Source organism: Drosophila willistoni (genome assembly GCF_018902025.1).
Source record: "Drosophila willistoni isolate 14030-0811.24 chromosome 2R unlocalized genomic scaffold, UCI_dwil_1.1 Seg200, whole genome shotgun sequence".
In the NCBI taxonomy this organism is placed as follows: Eukaryota; Metazoa; Arthropoda; class Insecta; order Diptera; family Drosophilidae; genus Drosophila; species Drosophila willistoni.
Genome location: NW_025814051.1, coordinates 1,802,407 through 1,821,066, shown reverse-complemented (window position 1 = coordinate 1,821,066; position 18,660 = coordinate 1,802,407). Strand labels below are relative to the sequence as shown.

Sequence of the window (18,660 nt, the reverse complement as noted above, 5' to 3'; positions counted from 1 at the left end):
AGGGACAGAGTCTACCTCTGCATCAACTCTTGTACCAAGAACTACTGAAGAGACCGCACTTGGAACGGAGACTACCTTTGGCACAGCTCAATCTATAGAAACAACTTCTCCCAGTTCTTTGACAGAACAGACAACCCTTGGAGTCTCCAAAACCATGCCAACAAGTGGAGTTCCTTTAGAAGGCTCTACTTTCCCATCGACTGCCAGAATCCCTACTGCTGCATCAACTTTTGTACCAAGAACTACTGAAGAGACTACTTTAGGGACGGAGTCTACCTCTGCATCAACTCTTTTACCAAGAACTACTGAAGAGACCACACTTGGAACGGAGACTACCTTTAGCACAGCTCAATCTATAGAAACAACTTCTCCCAGTTCTTTGACAGAACAGACAACCCTTGGAGTCTCTAAAACCATGCCAACAAGTGGAGTTCCTTTAGAAGGCTCTACTTTCCCATCGACTGCCAGAATCCCTACTGCTGCATCAACTTTTGTACCAAGAACTACTGAAGAGACTACTTTAGGGACGGAGTCTACCTTTGGCACACGACTCCCTATAGACACAACTTCTCCCAGTTTTTTGACAGACCAGACAACCGTCTCCCATTCTATGCCAACAAGCGCAGTTCCTTCAGTACGCACTACTATCCCATCGACTGCCAGAATCCCTACTGCTGCATCAACTCTTGTAACAAGAACTACTGTAGAGAGTAGATTAGGGACGGAGTCTACCTTTGGCACAAGTCTCCCTTCAGAAACAACTTCTCCTAGTTCTTTGACGGAACAGAGTACCGTCTCTAAAACCATGCCAACAAGTGTAGTTCCTTTAGAAGGCTCTACTTTCCCATCGACTGCCAGAATCCCTACTGCTGGATCAACTCTTGTACCAAGAACTACTGAAGAGACTACTTTAGGGACGGAGTCTACCTCTGCATCAACTCTTTTACCAAGAACTACTGAAGAGACCACACTTGGAACGGAGACTACCTTTAGCACAGCTCAATCTATAGAAACAACTTCTCCCAGTTCTTTGACAGAACAGACAACCCTTGGAGTCTCTAAAACCATGCCAACAAGTGGAGTTCCTTTAGAAGGCTCTACTTTCCCATCGACTGCCAGAATCCCTACTGCTGCATCAACTTTTGTACCAAGAACTACTGAAGAGACTACTTTAGGGACGGAGTCTACCTTTGGCACACGACTCCCTATAGACACAACTTCTCCCAGTTTTTTGACAGACCAGACAACCGTCTCCCATACTATGCCAACAAGCGCAGTTCCGTCAGAACGCACTACTATCCCATCGACTGCCAGAATCCCTACTGCTGCATCAACTCTTGTATCAAGAACTACTGTAGAGAGTACATTAGGGACGGAGTCTACCTTTGGCACAAGTCTCCCTTCAGAAACAACTTCTCCTAGTTTTTTGACGGAACAGACTACCGTCTCTAAAACCATGCCAACAAGTGTAGTTCCTTTAGAAGGCTCTACTTTCCCATCGACTGCCAGAATCCCTACTGCTGGATCAACTCTCGTACCAAGAACTACTGAAGAGACTACTTTAGGGACGGAGTCTACCTCTGCATCAACTTTTGTACCAAGAACTACTGAAGAGACCACACTTGGAACGGAGACTACCTTTAGCACAGCTCAATCTATAGAAACAACTTCTCCCAGTTCTTTGACGGAACAGACAACCCTTGGAGTCTCCAAAACCATGCCAACAAGTGGAGTTCCTTTAGAAGGCTCTACTTTCCCATCGACTGCCAGAATCCCTACTGCTGCATCAACTTTTGTACCAAGAACTACTGAAGAGACTACTTTAGGGACGGAGTCTACCTTTGGCACACGACTCCCTATAGACACAACTTCTCCCAGTTTTTTGACAGACCAGACAACCGTCTCCCATACTATGCCAACAAGTGGAGTTCCTTTAGAAGGCTCTACTTTCCCATCGACTGCCAGAATCCCTACTGCTGCATCAACTTTTGTACCAAGAACTACTGAAGAGACTACTTTAGGGACGGAGTCTACCTTTGGTACAAGACTCCCTATCGAAACAACTTCTCGAAGTTCTTTGATAGACCAGACAACCGTCTCTCATACTATACCAACAAGTGGAGTTCCTTTAGAAGGCTCTACCTTTGGCACAAGTCTCCCTTCAGAAACAACTTCTCCTAGTTTTTTGACGGAACAGACTACCGTCTCTAAAACCGTGCCAACAAGTGTAGTTCCTTTAGAAGCCTCTACTTTCCCGTCGACTGCCAGAATCCCTACTGCTGGATCAACTCTTGTACCAAGAACTACTGAAGAGACTACTTTAGGGACGGAGTCTACCTTTGCATCAACTCTTGTACCAAGAACTACTGAAGAGACCACACTTGGAACGGAGACTACCTTTGGCACAGCTCAATCTATAGAAACAACTTCTCCCAGTTCATTGACAGAACAGACAACCCTTGGAGTCTCCAAAACCATGCCAACAAGTGGAGTTCCTTTAGAAGGCTCTACTTTCCCATCGACTGCCAGAATCCCTACTGCTGCATCAACTTTTGTACCAAGAACTACTGAAGAGACTACTTTAGGGACGGAGTCTACCTTTGGCACACGACTCCCTATAGACACAACTTCTCCCAGTTTTTTGACAGACCAGACAACCGTCTCCCATACTATGCCAACAAGCGCAGTTCCTTCAGAACGCACTACTATCCCATCGACTGCCAGAATCCCTACTGCTGCATCAACTCTTGTATCAAGAACTACTGTAGAGAGTACATTAGGGACGGAGTCTACCTTTGGCACAAGTCTCCCTTCAGAAACAACTTCTCCTAGTTCTTTGACGGAACAGACTACCGTCTCTAAAACCGTGCCAACAAGTGTAGTTCCTTTAGAAGCCTCTACTTTCCCGTCGACTGCCAGAATCCCTACTGCTGGATCAACTCTTGTACCAAGAACTACTGAAGAGACTACTTTAGGGACGGAGTCTACCTTTGCATCAACTCTTGTACCAAGAACTACTGAAGAGACCACACTTGGAACGGAGACTACCTTTGGCACAGCTCAATCTATAGAAACAACTTCTCCCAGTTCATTGACAGAACAGACAACCCTTGGAGTCTCCAAAACCATGCCAACAAGTGGAGTTCCTTTAGAAGGCTCTACTTTCCCATCGACTGCCAGAATCCCTACTGCTGCATCAACTTTTGTACCAAGAACTACTGAAGAGACTACTTTAGGGACGGAGTCTACCTTTGGCACACGACTCCCTATAGACACAACTTCTCCCAGTTTTTTGACAGACCAGACAACCGTCTCCCATACTATGCCAACAAGCGCAGTTCCTTCAGAACGCACTACTATCCCATCGACTGCCAGAATCCCTACTGCTGGATCAACTCTTGTACCAAGAACTACTGAAGAGACTACTTTAGGGACGGAGTCTACCTCTGCATCAACTCTTGTACCAAGAACTACTGAAGAGACCACACTTGGAACGGAGACTACCTTTAGCACAGCTCAATCTATAGAAACAACTTCTCCCAGTTCTTTGACGGAACAGACAACCCTTGGAGTCTCCAAAACCATGCCAACAAGTGGAGTTCCTTTAGAAGGCTCTACTTTCCCATCGACTGCCAGAATCCCTACTGCTGCATCAACTTTTGTACCAAGAACTACTGAAGAGACCACATTAGGGGCGGGGTCTACCTTCGGCACAAGTCTCCCTTCAGAAACTACTACTTTAGCGGCGGAGACTACCTTTGGAACAGCTCAATCTGTAGAAACAACTTCTCCCAGTTCTTCGACAGAACGGACAACCCTTGAATTCTCTAAAACCGTACCAACAAGTGGAGTTCCTTTAGAAGGCTCTACTTTCCCGTCGACTGCCAGAATCCCTACTGTTGCATCAACTTTTGTACCAAGAACTACTGAAGAGACTACTTTAGGGACGGAGTCTACCTTTGGCACAAGTCTCCCTATAGACACAACTTCTCCCAGTTTTTTGACAGACCAGACAACCGTCTCCCATACTATGCCAACAAGTGGAGTTCCTTTAGAAGGCTCTACTTTCCCATCGACTGCCAGAATCCCTACTGCTGGATCAACTCTTGTACCAAGAACTACTGAAGAGACTACTTTAGGGACGGAGTCTACCTTTGCATCAACTCTTGTACCAAGAACTACTGAAAAGACCACACTTGGAACGGAGACTACCTTTGGCACAGCTCAATCTATAGAAACAACTTCTCCCAGTTCATTGACAGAACAGACAACCCTTGGAGTCTCCAAAACCATGCCAACAAGTGGAGTTCCTTTAGAAGGCTCTACTTTCCCATCGACTGCCAGAATCCCTACTGCTGCATCAACTTTTGTACCAAGAACTACTGAAGAGACTACTTTAGGGACGGAGTCTACCTTTGGCACACGACTTCCTATAGACACAACTTCTCCCAGTTTTTTGACAGACCAGACAACCGTCTCCCATACTATGCCAACAAGTGGAGTTCCTTTAGAAGGCTCTACTTTCCCATCGACTGCCAGAATCCCTACTGCTGCATCAACTTTTGTACCAAGAACTACTGAAGAGACTACTTTAGAGACGGAGTCTACCTTTGGCACGAGTCTCCCTTCAGAAACAACTTCTCCTAGCTCTTTAACGGAACAGACTACCGTCTCTAAAACCGTGCCAACAAGTGTAGTTCCTTTAGAAGGCTCTACTTTCCCATCGACTGCCAGAATCCCTACTGCTGCATCAACTTTTGTACCAAGAACTACTGAAGAGACTACTTTAGGGACGGAGTCTACCTTTGACACACGACTCCCTATAGACACAACTTCTCCCAGTTTTTTGACAGACCAGACAACCGTCTCCCATACTATGCCAACAATCGCAGTTCCTTCAGAACGCACTACTATCCCATCGACTGCCAGAATCCCTACTGCTGCATCAACTCTAGTAACAAAAACTACTGTAGAGAGTACATTAGGGACGGAGTCTACCTTTGATACAAGTCTCCCTTCAGAAACAACTTCTCCCAGTTCTTTGGCAGACCAGACAACCGTCTCTCATACCATGCCAAAAAGTGGAGTTCCTTTAGAAGGCTCTACTTTCCCATCGACTGCCAGAATCCCTACTGCTGGATCAACTCTTGTACCAAGAACTACTGAAGAGACTACTTTAGGGACGGAGTCTACCTTTGCATCAACTCTTGTACCAAGAACTACTGAACAGACCACACTAGGAACGGAGACTACCTTTGGTACAAGTCTCCTTATAGAGACAACTTCTCCCAGTTCTTTGACAGAACAGACAACCTTTGCAGTATCTTATACCATGCCAACAAATGGAGTTCCTTCAGAAGACTCTACTTTCCCATCGACTGCCAGAATCCCTACTGCTGCAACAACTCTTGTACCAAGAAGTACTGAAGAGAGTACATTAGGGACTGAGACAACCTTTGACAGAACTCAATCTATAGAAACAACTTCTCCTAGTTCTTTAACGGAACAGACAACCGTTTCTCATACCATGCCAACAAGCGGAGTTGCTTCAGAAGCAACTACTTTCCCATCGACTGCCAGAATCCCTACTGCTGCATCAACTCTTGTATCAAGAACTACTGTAGAGAGTACATTAGGGACGGAGTCTACCTTTGGCACAAGTCTCCCTTCAGAAACAACTTCTCCTAGTTCTTTGACGGAACAGACTACCGTCTCTAAAACCGTGCCAACAAGTGTAGTTCCTTTAGAAGCCTCTACTTTCCCGTCGACTGCCAGAATCCCTACTGCTGGATCAACTCTTGTACCAAGAACTACTGAAGAGACTACTTTAGGGACGGAGTCTACCTTTGGCACACGACTTCCTATAGACACAACTTCTCCCAGTTTTTTGACAGACCAGACAACCGTCTCCCATACTATGCCAACAAGTGGAGTTCCTTTAGAAGGCTCTACTTTCCCATCGACTGCCAGAATCCCTACTGCTGGATCAACTCTTGTACCAAGAACTACTGAAGAGACTATTTTAGGGACGGAGTCTACCTCTGCATCAACTCTTGTACCAAGAACTACTGAAGAGACCACACTTGGAACGGAGACTACGTTTGGCACAGCTCAATCTATAGAAACAACTTCTCCCAGTTCATTGACAGAACAGACAACCCTTGGAGTCTCAAAAACCATGCCAACAAGTGGAATTCCTTTAGAAGGTTCTACTTTTCCGTCGACAGCCAGAATGCCTACTACTGCATCAACTCTAGCATCAAGAACTACTGAAGAGACCACACTAGAAACGGAGACTACCTTTGGTACAAGTCTCCCTATAGAAACAACTTCTCCCAGTTCTTTGACGGAACAGACAACCGTCTCTCATACTATGCCAACAAGTGGAGTTCCTTTAGAAGGCTCTACTTACCCATCGACTGCCAGAATCCCTACTGCTGCATCAACTCTAGCACCAAGAACTACTGAAGAGACCACACTAGGAACGGAAACAACCTTCGGCACAAGTCTCCTTATAGAGACAACTTCTCCCAGTTCTTTGACAGAACAGACAACCTTTGCAGTATCTTATACCATGCCAACAAATGGAGTTCCTTCAGAAGACTCTACTTTCCCATCGACTGCCAGAATCCCTACTGCTGCAACAACTCTTGTACCAAGAAGTACTGAAGAGAGTACATTAGGGACTGAGACAACCTTTGACAGAACTCAATCTATAGAAACAACTTCTCCTAGTTCTTTAACGGAACAGACAACCGTTTCTCATACCATGCCAACAAGCGGAGTTGCTTCAGAAGCAACTACTTTCCCATCGACTGCCAGAACTCCTACTGCTCCATCAACTCTTGTACCAAGAACTACTGAAGAGGCTACTTTAGGTACGGAGACTACCTTTGGCACAAGTCTCCCTCTTAAAACAACTTCTCCCACTTTTTTGACAGAACAGACAACCGTCTTTCATACCATGCCAACAAAAGGAGTTCCTTCAGAAGGCACTACTTTCCCATCGACTACCAGAACCCCTACTGCTGGATCAACTCTTGCACCAAGAACTACTGAAGAGACTTCTTTAGGTACGGAGACAACCTTTGGCAGAACTCAATCTATAGACACAACTTCTCCCAGTTCTTTGACAGAACAGACAACCGTTAAAGTATCTCATACCATGCCAATAAGTGGAGTTCCTTCAGTAGGCTCTACTTTCCCATCGACTGCCAGAATCTCTACTGCTGCATCAACTCTTGTACCAAGAACTACTGAAGAGACTACTTTAGGGACGGAGACTACCTTTGGCAAAAGTCTCCCTCTAGAAACAACTTCTCCCAGATCTTTGACAGAACAGACAACCGTTGGACTCTATAAAACCATGCCAACAAGTGGAGTGTCTTCAAAGGACCCCGCTTATGCATCGACTGCCAAAATTCCTACTGAGTTGGAAACTACGATTTTTATGACTGTGACGCCTAATACGGTTGATTTGTTAACTGCAACTGCCACGACAATGAGTGAAATTTTGACAACAACACAAAAAACAGTTTTATGCCGAACAGACTACGACTGTGCTGACGACGAAATATGTTTAGAAGCATTATGCGTTAAACCCTGTAGCTACTACATAAACCTTTGTACAATGCAAAACATGACAGTGTGTCGTACATTGAATCACACCGCAATGTGCTTTTGTGATTACGTCGCAGATGTAAATATAGCCGATTGCTCTATTAAAGCAGGTAACTAAAGTTGTGTAAATATATCTGTAAGTTTTGATAGCAAATCCAAAAGTTCTCTTACTATTTCGGAATGAATAAATTGCAAGGAACCACCAAGGGTTGCGGTAAAACTCCATGGCATCGAGGCTCTGACTACTTTTGAAAAGCCAAGGTATCTGGCGAAAATGTAGAGGCCTTCTTCAGTTGAATGTCATACTTCTATTCCTCTGTCTCACTTTCTGTCTTTCTCTCCTTCTATGTCGTTATGAATTTCATCATGTTCCCCAAGCAACCATCCGATTTTCTGACAGACACGTGCATGTTTTTTTTCTTGTGTCGTTACGTTCCTTGCAATCCCAGACTGTTCTTTGTGAAAATCTTCAAATGCATATTATACTCCTCTCTTTCTACTCTCGTTCCTGCTTCTTCTGTTGTCTTTCAAGAAAATGTCTTGCACCTTCAACTATCACCAACCCACAACCACCAATCTTCACAAGAAATCACTATTTGGAATAATTCGATATATATGTGTCCACAGGAAAAATTCAATTCGCCCATTAGTATTTACTGTCAAATCGGCGGTCGTTTTGCATGCCCCTTCCATATGATGATGCAACATTCGTTTGCTCCTTTCATGTTAGTTGCCTGCTTTTGATGTTTGCCTGCATATTTTCCTGCTGAAAATCTCATAAAACCCTTTACCATACCCCACATTATTTTGAAGGTTCTCGTTTGTTCTCCTCAATGTGCTCGATCGACGTGCATGCTGTCTCAGTGTTCTGTGATTCTGTTTTGTGTTCATATAAATATCTGTGTTGATTTTGTTGTATTTTAGTACATACTCGTTTGTTCGTTTATCACATATCGTAAGTGTATTTGTATACATATATATTTTGGATTAGAAAATATTATAATAAATGCATGTGGTCAGGTGATTACTAATCATTAAATATTGTAAAAAGCTTTTTAAACTGCACTAACACTATGTTTTAATGCTTGCTTGCATGTGTATACGTTGTTTAGCAACAACTTTTAAAACTAAACTAAATAAGTAAAACCATCTATTGGCTAAGTCTGCTAGATTATATTGTGCTATTTGATATAATGATGCACTCAATACAAATCAAAGAATTATTAAACTGATAAACCAAAATATTATTACTAACTGCATTGAAAATTGAAATTAAAAAAAGAGAAAATTATGAAGAAAAACTACCTCTCGAACAGGATTCTTGACTGTTGAAATATTGACTAAAATTGTATTGAGAATGCAAAGAAAATGTATTATATATTCAAAACTAATGCTAACAATTTGTTTACTTCAAACGTAATGAAAATAGAGATCGGTTGCGCCTCAAGTGATGAATGTCCCAGTCAGCAGGCTTGTATCAATGCACTTTGTGTGGATCCCTGTTCACATGAAAACCCTTGCGGTCGCAGTGAAGATTGCCGCGTCATTGAGCATCAACCTGTTTGTTCCAGAGGTTATTATTGTTACACCAAAGCAATTAAAGTTATATTTATTTATAAATTAATCTCTCTTTTTAAAATATAGTTTGTGAGTGCCAGCGTAAATCAGACTGCCGTGGTGGTTCCGAATGTGATGGTTGTCATTGCATCGATGGTAAGTGAACAAGCTGTATATATTTTCACAGAGAACTATAGAACACTCATGTTGTGCTTAATTTTAAGCTAATGCCTGATTCCGTGAGAATTCTATAACGCCCAAACGCATGATCATAACAAACATATTATGACGCTAACTTATATTAATTTATTTTGATTCTAAAATTACAGTATCTGGTCGCACACCTGGCTGTGAGCATTGTCCACCTGGTGTCAAATGCGATCCCACAACTGGTGCTTGTATCAAGGGTAAGTTCTATATACATGGTTAATCAAAATAATTAGACTGAATTCACATGTTAAATTTCTAACTAATAATGTGTAAATATAATTTGTACATACATATGTGTAATATAAATTAACCTCCCTTTACCCATGTAAATATATCTCTTTCCTTAGCTAATGTAACAATAACAACTAGTACTACCACCACAATCTCAAAGAAACCAACGACAACAACAACAACAACCAGAAAACCAACATCTAACCCAAAAACCACTTCAAAGGCAACAATCACCACCTCTAGCACTACTAGCATCACTGAATCCAGCACAATCACTAGCCCAACTACTAACAAAACCTTCACGACTAAGCCCATAATAGAGACCACAACAACAAAATCGGGTCACACCAAAGGCTATCGTGATGGTGAGAATAATATTACTCATACGCCAACTCCAGAACCATCAATTACGACTACCACTGTGTCGCCTGTGACCAGCACAACCTTGCGTGGTGAAGATAATAAGGGTGATAGTCAGACAAGAAGCACAACACCAAAAATGAAGACCACTCGCTTGGATACTTCAAATGAGATGCCAGATACGTCAACCGTGACTAGTGGAACAGTTTGGACCACAGAATTATCTACAGAGCCCGGCACAACCATTGAAATTGATACTTTGATTCCAACAATAAATCCACCACCAGGAAACACAACAGATATCACACTAATTAATCCATGTACCATAGATACTAACTGTGCTCCAAACGAGCATTGTAAATTGGGTCGTTGTCGGAAGAAAGGTATTTTACTTACGTATGATTACTTTCACTTTGGGATCTTGAAATATTAAATAATACATCGGATCTATTATTCTTGAAATAATAGTACATTTACGTATATATTTCAATGTCCTAAAATGACAAATGTAAATATTTATCTTTTCTTGTATATATCAACAATATTACTGCAAATATAAAAATATATTAAGAATAATATGAAATCATTTTTAACTGTAACCTAACTGAATAATAATTTATATTAATTTTAACCAATATTCTTACTTACCTACTCACTTTCTAACAAGTAGAACCGCCGGGTACACCAAAAACACCTGAACCATGCCAATCAAACAATGATTGCATTGAAAACGAGGCCTGTTACATGGGCCTATGCCAGGATCCATGTGAATTTGCTAAAATATGCGCTGCCAGTGCTAAATGCACAGCTAAAAGTCATCGACCCATATGCACTTGCCCACAGGGCCATGAAGGCAATCCAATGGTTAAATGTGTACCTACTAAAACCTCAAGTAAGCCACTAATCAATTAATCTATTCATCTTTACATATTTATTTGACAATTAATTCTATTAACTCTACGAATATCATTTCAAATCAACTTATTCCAAATTTTTTCTACCATTAACAGTGGAGTGTCAAGACAATTCTGATTGTGGAGTGACCGAGGCTTGTATTAATCAACGTTGTCAACATCCCTGCGATGAACATGATCCTTGCGCCCAAAACGCTATTTGTATTAACACAAACCATGCGGCCGAGTGTAGTTGCTCAGATGGATACCAAGGCAATGGATTTATTGGTTGCCAGCCAGGTTAGTAGGTCGTTTTGTGGACTGCACAATTGCACTTACTATTTAAATGGATAAAATACATTTCAAATTTTATGTAATTATCTGCTAATGTCACATTTATTTATTTCCGATGTCTCTCTATTTCATACACTGTACAAATTCCCGTACACCATTGCCACCATGTATAAATTATGTACTGCCCCGAAAAAACCCACGACTACAAAAACACAAAATGAATTATAAATACACCGAACAATCCGCTATGCACCTTAACCACTATTCCTAACCAAAACCACCGAAGCACGCACCCATGTCTGCCAATACAACGAGGATTGTCCCCCGACGAAACTTTGTGATCGGCTTAATCGTCGCTGCATTAATCCATGCCAAGAAGATTCTTGTGGTGAGAACGCCGAATGTGTGCCGGTTAATCATGGCATCGATTGTCACTGTTTGCCTGGTTTCTTGGGAAATGCCTATGTCCAGTGTGTTCAGCAACAGGGTTGCCGCAGTAACTCCGAGTGCGATGTGAATGAGGCGTGCATTAATGGTAAATGCTCCTCACCTTGTCAGTGTGGTGCCTTTGCTCTCTGTGATGTTATCAATCATAGGGGAGTATGCAAGTGTCCACCTGGCTATAATGGCAATCCTAAAGTGGGTTGCAGTCCACCACAGAATCCTTGCGAACCTAATCCATGTGGCCTGAGTGCGCTTTGTGAACTAGATAATGGCAATCCCATATGTTACTGCCCCAAGGGCCTGACTGGAAATCCTTTCAAGAATTGCAGTAAGTATTAGAAATAAAACTTTAAGATGCGATTGATTCGATTATACTTATTTGTTCTACAGTTCCCGAAGGTGATGAGTGTACACCAAATCCATGTGGCCCTAACTCCGGATGTCGCCGTGTTAATGGATCACCAGTTTGTTTCTGCCTTCCCGAATACGAAGGTCAACCACCGCTTATTGCCTGTGAACTGCCCTCAAACCCCTGTGATCCATCACCATGCGGTCCCAATACTCAGTGTTCCGTTTTAAGCAATGGCTTTTCCAAATGCACCTGCCTTCCAGGTTATGTAGAAAGTCCAAATACGATCAGAGGTTGCGTTGAGCCCATTAATCCTTGTGATCCAAATCCATGTGGCACTGGAGCTATTTGCGATTCGTCACGACAGCCTGTTTGCTATTGTCCAGATAACAAGATTGGCAATCCATTTAGACTTTGCGAGAAGCCAGCCGTTTCAATTGAACTCTGTCAACCTGGGCCTTGTGGACGCAATGCCGATTGCTATGTAGCCGGAAATCGTGAGGAGTGCTACTGCCGCTCAGGATATGTCGGAGATGCCTACCAGGGATGCCGAGAACCGAGTCGTACCGTCTGCGACCCCAACCCATGCGGACCCAATGCCAATTGTGTAGTGGCTGGTGATGGTCAAACCGCTTGTGTCTGCCCTGATGGCCTCTCTGGTGATCCAACCTCTCTGGTTGGTTGTCACGGTTATGAATGTCAAATTGATGCTGATTGTCCTCACAACAAAGCGTGTATGGGTTTCCGCTGTTACGATCCCTGTCCTGGTGCATGCGGCTATGGAGCAAGCTGTCGCGTCGATGAACATCATCCAGTTTGTTCCTGTAATTCTGGTTTAACTGGTAATCCAGGGCTCCGTTGTTACAGCCTTGACCATCCCAAAGCCAATCCATGCGTGCCAAGTCCATGTGGTCGCAATAGTGAGTGCAAGCTTATAAATAATCGCGCTGTTTGTTCTTGCATTCCGGGCTATCTTGGTGACCCACAGTCTGGCTGCCAGCCGGAATGTGATATTAACTCAGATTGCGGTGAAAGCTTATCATGCATAAATCACAAGTGCGTTGATCCTTGTGCTGGCACTATTTGTGGAATCAATGCTATATGCAATGTGCGTCAGCACACCCCAGTCTGTCACTGCTTAGATGGCTTTGCCGGAGATGCTTTCCTACAGTGTGTACCAATTGGTATTCTGAAAAACGTGTCACGGGATCCATGCGCCCCTTCGCCATGCGGACCCAACGATGTGTGCTCAATTCATGGTGATGGTGTGGCCTTGTGTGATCCCTGCTTTGGACCTAACGCTCAACAAAATCCTCGCTGTCGCCCGGAGTGCATTGCCAATTCTGATTGTCCCTTCAATCGTGCCTGCTTGGGACAGCGTTGTTTAGACCCATGCCCTGGATCTTGCGGACGTAATGCCATTTGTAATGTATATGAGCATAACCCAGTCTGCACATGCATTGAGGGGCTCTATGGCAATCCATATGAACAGTGCTCGACGCCATCGCCAATTGTCCCAACTCCACCACCAAACTGCGCCAAATTGCAATGTGGCGCCAATGCGGAATGTAAACGTCACAACAATGGACTGGTCTGTGTTTGTCGAAAGGGATACTTTGGGAACCCTCAGTTTGGATGTCGTCCGGAGTGTGTTTTAAATAGCGACTGTTCCGCAGATAGAGCTTGCGTCAATGCCAAGTGTGAAGATGCCTGTGTCGGAGTCTGTGGCATTAATGCAGTATGCCGCGTCGTTAATCATGCACCTGTTTGTGTGTGTGCCGATGGATACTCTGGCGACGCTTTTGTGAGCTGTTCACCTTATTATCTGCCTCCGCCACCCGGAGAGCGACCACGCAACCCTTGCGAGCCATCGCCATGTGGTCCCAATTCACGTTGTCTTGCTTCGGCTGATGGATATGCCGCCTGTTCATGCCTACCCAATTTCAAGGGTGCACCACCCGTCTGTCAACCAGAGTGTGTAGTGAGTTCCGAGTGCCCGCTTAATCAGGCATGCCTTAATCAAAGATGCGCCGATCCTTGCCCCGGTACTTGTGGCATTGGAGCGCGATGTGAAGTATTAAATCACAATCCAATCTGCTCATGTGAACCACAATTCGAGGGCGATCCATTTGTGGCTTGTTCCCGAATACCAGAACTGCCAGATGTTGGCAAATCGGAGCAAAATCCATGTGTTCCATCCCCATGCGGACCCAACTCGATTTGCCAGATTAAACAAAATCGACCTGTATGCTCGTGTGTGGCTAATTATATTGGTAGCCCACCGTATTGTCGCCCCGAGTGTACTCTAAGCAGCGAATGTCCCTCCGATAAAGCATGTATACAAGAAAAATGTCAAAATCCGTGCGCTAATACTTGTGGCCACAATGCCCGCTGTACAGTAATTGCCCATTCGGCGCACTGTAGCTGCGATCAAGGCTATGAAGGAGACGCTTTCGTTGGTTGTTCAAAGGTCATTGAGCGCGGTATGTTATTTTTATTAGCTAGTCCATGTGGATATAGTTAATTTTTAAAAATTACCTTACTTATTTTTACAGAACCACAAGATCATATAAATCCTTGCCATCCTAATCCATGTGCAGAGAATGCGGTTTGCACGCCACATAGCGATGCTGCCCGTTGTAGTTGCATTGAGCCGTACTTTGGAGATCCATATAGTACTGGTTGCCGACCAGAATGTATTTATAATTCGGAGTGTCCCTCAGCGCTAGCCTGTATTAAGCAACATTGTCGCAATCCCTGTACTGGTGCTTGTGGTCCTAATGCCGAATGTTCGGTGGTCAATCATTTACCTACCTGTAGCTGTACCCGTGGTCACGAAGGAGATCCTTTTGTTGGTTGCAAGCGTACTCCTATTGGACCAGTCAGTGTATGCGAACCGAATCCGTGTGGACCCAATAGCATATGTCGCACTGTGGAAGGACATCCAACTTGCAGTTGTCAGGTCGGATACTTTGGTGCACCACCCACATGCAGACCCGAGTGCGTGGTTAGCTCTGAATGTGCCCAACATTTGGCCTGCATCAATCAAAAGTGCACTGATCCCTGTAGCGGTACTTGCGGCTTTAATGCCAAGTGTCAAGTAAACAACCACAATCCCATATGTTCTTGTCCAATCGACTACGTTGGTGATCCATTCGAGCAATGCGTGCCTAAACGTAAGTAACTAATAGATATCGATTAATTAAATTCAGGCTTAACTTTTTGTTTCCATTTCCAGCCCCAGAGCCATCTCGTAATGTCAATCCATGCCTTCCGAACCCATGTGGTCCAAATGCCAACTGCCGCGATGTTAATAACCGTGCTGAGTGCTCTTGTGCACCCGGTATGTTCGGAGCCCCACCCAATTGCCGACCAGAATGTGTTATCAACGAGGATTGCCCATCAAACAGGGCATGTATTCGACAACGTTGCGAAGATCCATGTGTCGGTACTTGCGGTTTTAATGCTCTATGCAAAACGCAAAATCATCAACCTAAATGTAGTTGCCAAGAGGGCTACGAAGGAGATCCGTATAATGGCTGCAGTATGCATCGAAGTGAGTACACAGATTTCGATTATTTGCTATCCTTTCACAATGGAATTCCTTTTAAAGTAAAAGTATGCGCTACTTTAGCGCCCTTAATGTTGAATGTTCCTTTCAGTGGTGCTCTAGAAGTATGGGTTTTATGGTTTAATCTCATTTCATGCATGTGTCTTGTATTATGTATATATTGTAGCTTCATCATATTGTATCATTGTATCACTATTTGTATCCACTTAGCATGTAAGATATGTTTTCAATTGGTACCAATGTGTCTTGTCTTCTACATCATTCGCCTGCTTGTTATTTTCATATCTGCATCACAGTTATGGTGCCCGATTTGCCCTCTGATCCATGTTATCCATCACCTTGTGGTGCAAATGCCATTTGTCGCGAGCGTAATGGGGCGGGCTCATGTAGCTGCATACAAAATTATTTCGGTGATCCATATATTAACTGTCGCCCTGAATGCGTGCAGAACAGCGATTGTCCCGGCGATAAAACCTGCATAAATATGAAGTGTCGCGATCCATGTATCAACGCCTGCGGTTATAATGCCCTTTGCCGTGTTGCCAATCACCAGCCCGTGTGTAGTTGTGAGCCTGGTTATACAGGGAATCCACTGCGCGCCTGCATCGAGCGACCCTCAAGTATGCCCCTTTTGCTTTACTGCTAACGGAACTTTAGACTTAAACTATCATTTAATACTTCTCGTAGATATGTATCTGCCAATACCCAAAGATCCATGTAGGCCTTCGCCTTGTGGACTCTTTAGCACATGCCACGTGGTTGACACACGGCCGGTATGTGCTTGCCTTCCTGATTATTTGGGTGCTCCTCCAAATTGTAAACCCGAGTGCCTTACCAGTGCAGAGTGTCCATCAGATAGAGCGTGTATCAATCAACGCTGTCGCGATCCATGCCCCGGTACTTGTGGGTATAATGCACGTTGTCGTTGCACGAATCACTCGCCCATTTGTAGCTGTTATGATGGATACACCGGTGATCCGTTCCATCAGTGTGTGCCAGAAAGAAGTAGGTTTTCCACAATCCCTGTAGGGCTATGAAGAACTCTAAATAAAATATTACTATTAACCAATTGTAGAGCCAACACCCATACCTGACCCCATTGTACCCATAAATCACTGCGTACCATCGCCTTGTGGCCCCAACTCTCAATGCCAGCCGTCTAGCAACGGGGCGGTTTGTTCTTGTTTAACAAATTATATTGGACGTCCGCCGGGATGCCGTCCAGAATGCACAATTAATTCAGAATGTCCGGGACGAATGGCTTGCATGAATGCACGATGTGCCGATCCTTGTATTGGTTCTTGCGGCAATAATGCCATATGTCACGTTAGCCTTCATGCACCCGTATGTATGTGTGACGCTGGCTTCACCGGAGATCCCTTCTCAGGCTGCTACAAGATTATAGAAAGTATGAATCCCAGTAAACCCACTAAACTCACAAAATATACTCAAAAACTCAATTTCTGTTGCTACACAGCACCCATAGAAATCAGTCAACCGTGCCATCCTAGCCCATGTGGCTTAAATGCCATTTGCGAGGAACGTAACCGAGCAGCATCCTGCAAATGTATACCCGAATATTTTGGAGATCCTTATATAGAATGCCGTCCCGATTGCGTGATTAACTCAGATTGTCATAAATCGCGATCGTGCGTAAACCAAAAATGTGTTGACCCTTGTCCAGGCATGTGCGGACATAATGCGCAATGTGCTGTGTTCAATCATGCCCCCAACTGCGAATGCCTTCCTGGCTATACAGGAAATCCTCAATTTGGTTGTCATCAGATTACCGAAATAACGCGCTGTAAGACCTCAATACTTTATTTAGGCCCCTATTTTGAAGAGCTCTATTAATTGACGAATATTTCAATGCGTTTAGATCCCGATCCCATAGTACCCGAAAATCCATGTCAGCCCTCGCCATGTGGGCTGTATAGCAATTGTCGTGCCCTTAATGGTCATGCAGTTTGCTCCTGCATCCCCAATTATATCGGCGCTCCACCAAACTGTCGGCCAGAGTGCATGAGCAGTTCTGAATGCGCACAGGATAAGTCGTGCATCAATGAACGATGCAAAGATCCATGCCCGGGTACCTGTGGAAATAATGCGCTCTGTCGCGTATTGAATCATAATCCCATATGCTCCTGCAGTCCCGGCTACAGCGGCGATCCATTTATTCGCTGCATTCTTCAAGAACGTAAGAATCCCAAATCATCTTCATCATTTTCCATAAAATGGGCCAGTATTTTGCCCTTCATTAATATCATCCCAAAAAGCTCTTCATTATCGACATCTACTTTATATATTTTACTATCTATTTCTTTTATATGTACAAACTATTTTATGGCTTTTTTTGGTGCATGTTACGGTTTGTCAAATATATTTGGTGTCATGGTATATGTAGAACGCCCCAAAGATCCTGTTGATCCCTGCGTGCCCTCACCATGTGGGCCAAATTCTCAGTGCCGGGTGTCGGCGGCTAATGAGCAACCCGTGTGCTCATGCTTGCAACATTATTTGGGTAGGGCGCCAAATTGCCGTCCTGAATGCACTTCAAACTCGGAGTGCGCGGGCAATTTGGCTTGCATCAATCTACGCTGCCAGGACCCATGCGTGGGCACCTGCGGTGTTCAGACTACATGCCTTGTAAATAATCATAGACCAATTTGCCGTTGCATAGATGGTTATGCAGGTGATCCATTCTCAGAATGTAGTCCCAAAAGTAAGGGTTTTTGAACTGTCGAAAGAAGATTATAGTTTTTTATTAAATGTCATATACCGTCATTTCTCAGTTATTGTACCCACGGAAATCGCGCAACCATGTAATCCCAGTCCTTGTGGGGCGAATGCCGAATGTAAGGAACGAAATGGTGTTGGTTCATGTACCTGTCTGCCCGAATATTATGGGGATCCGTACACAGAATGCCGTCCAGAATGTGTTCTAAATACTGACTGTTCAAAGAATCGGGCTTGTCTAAACAACAAGTGTCGTGATCCTTGCCCAGGTGTTTGCGGTGTAGCTGCCGAGTGTTATGTAATTAACCACGCGCCGAGCTGTAGCTGTCCTTCTGGTTACACAGGAAATCCATCTCAGTATTGTCGCGAAATACCAAAATGTAGAGTATTTTATT

The 18,660-nt window shown here is 43.9% G+C and overlaps 1 protein-coding gene across 1 annotated transcript in view; it reads left to right on the top strand.

The window, feature by feature from the left end:
- LOC6641585 overlaps window positions 1–18,660 on the top strand; it is a 92,492-nt gene that overhangs the window by 31,264 nt on the left and 42,568 nt on the right. The window contains exons 12-28 of the mRNA XM_047011097.1: window positions 9,050–9,193; window positions 9,265–9,333; window positions 9,507–9,584; window positions 9,735–10,361; window positions 10,649–10,870; window positions 10,989–11,171; window positions 11,452–11,937; window positions 12,000–14,441; window positions 14,514–15,134; window positions 15,197–15,514; window positions 15,826–16,149; window positions 16,217–16,534; window positions 16,605–16,937; window positions 17,007–17,333; window positions 17,409–17,726; window positions 17,934–18,251; window positions 18,322–18,645. Coding sequence (XP_046867053.1) covers window positions 9,050–9,193; window positions 9,265–9,333; window positions 9,507–9,584; window positions 9,735–10,361; window positions 10,649–10,870; window positions 10,989–11,171; window positions 11,452–11,937; window positions 12,000–14,441; window positions 14,514–15,134; window positions 15,197–15,514; window positions 15,826–16,149; window positions 16,217–16,534; window positions 16,605–16,937; window positions 17,007–17,333; window positions 17,409–17,726; window positions 17,934–18,251; window positions 18,322–18,645 — 7,452 coding nt within the window. The remainder of the gene's footprint in view (window positions 1–9,049; window positions 9,194–9,264; window positions 9,334–9,506; window positions 9,585–9,734; window positions 10,362–10,648; window positions 10,871–10,988; window positions 11,172–11,451; window positions 11,938–11,999; window positions 14,442–14,513; window positions 15,135–15,196; window positions 15,515–15,825; window positions 16,150–16,216; window positions 16,535–16,604; window positions 16,938–17,006; window positions 17,334–17,408; window positions 17,727–17,933; window positions 18,252–18,321; window positions 18,646–18,660) is intronic.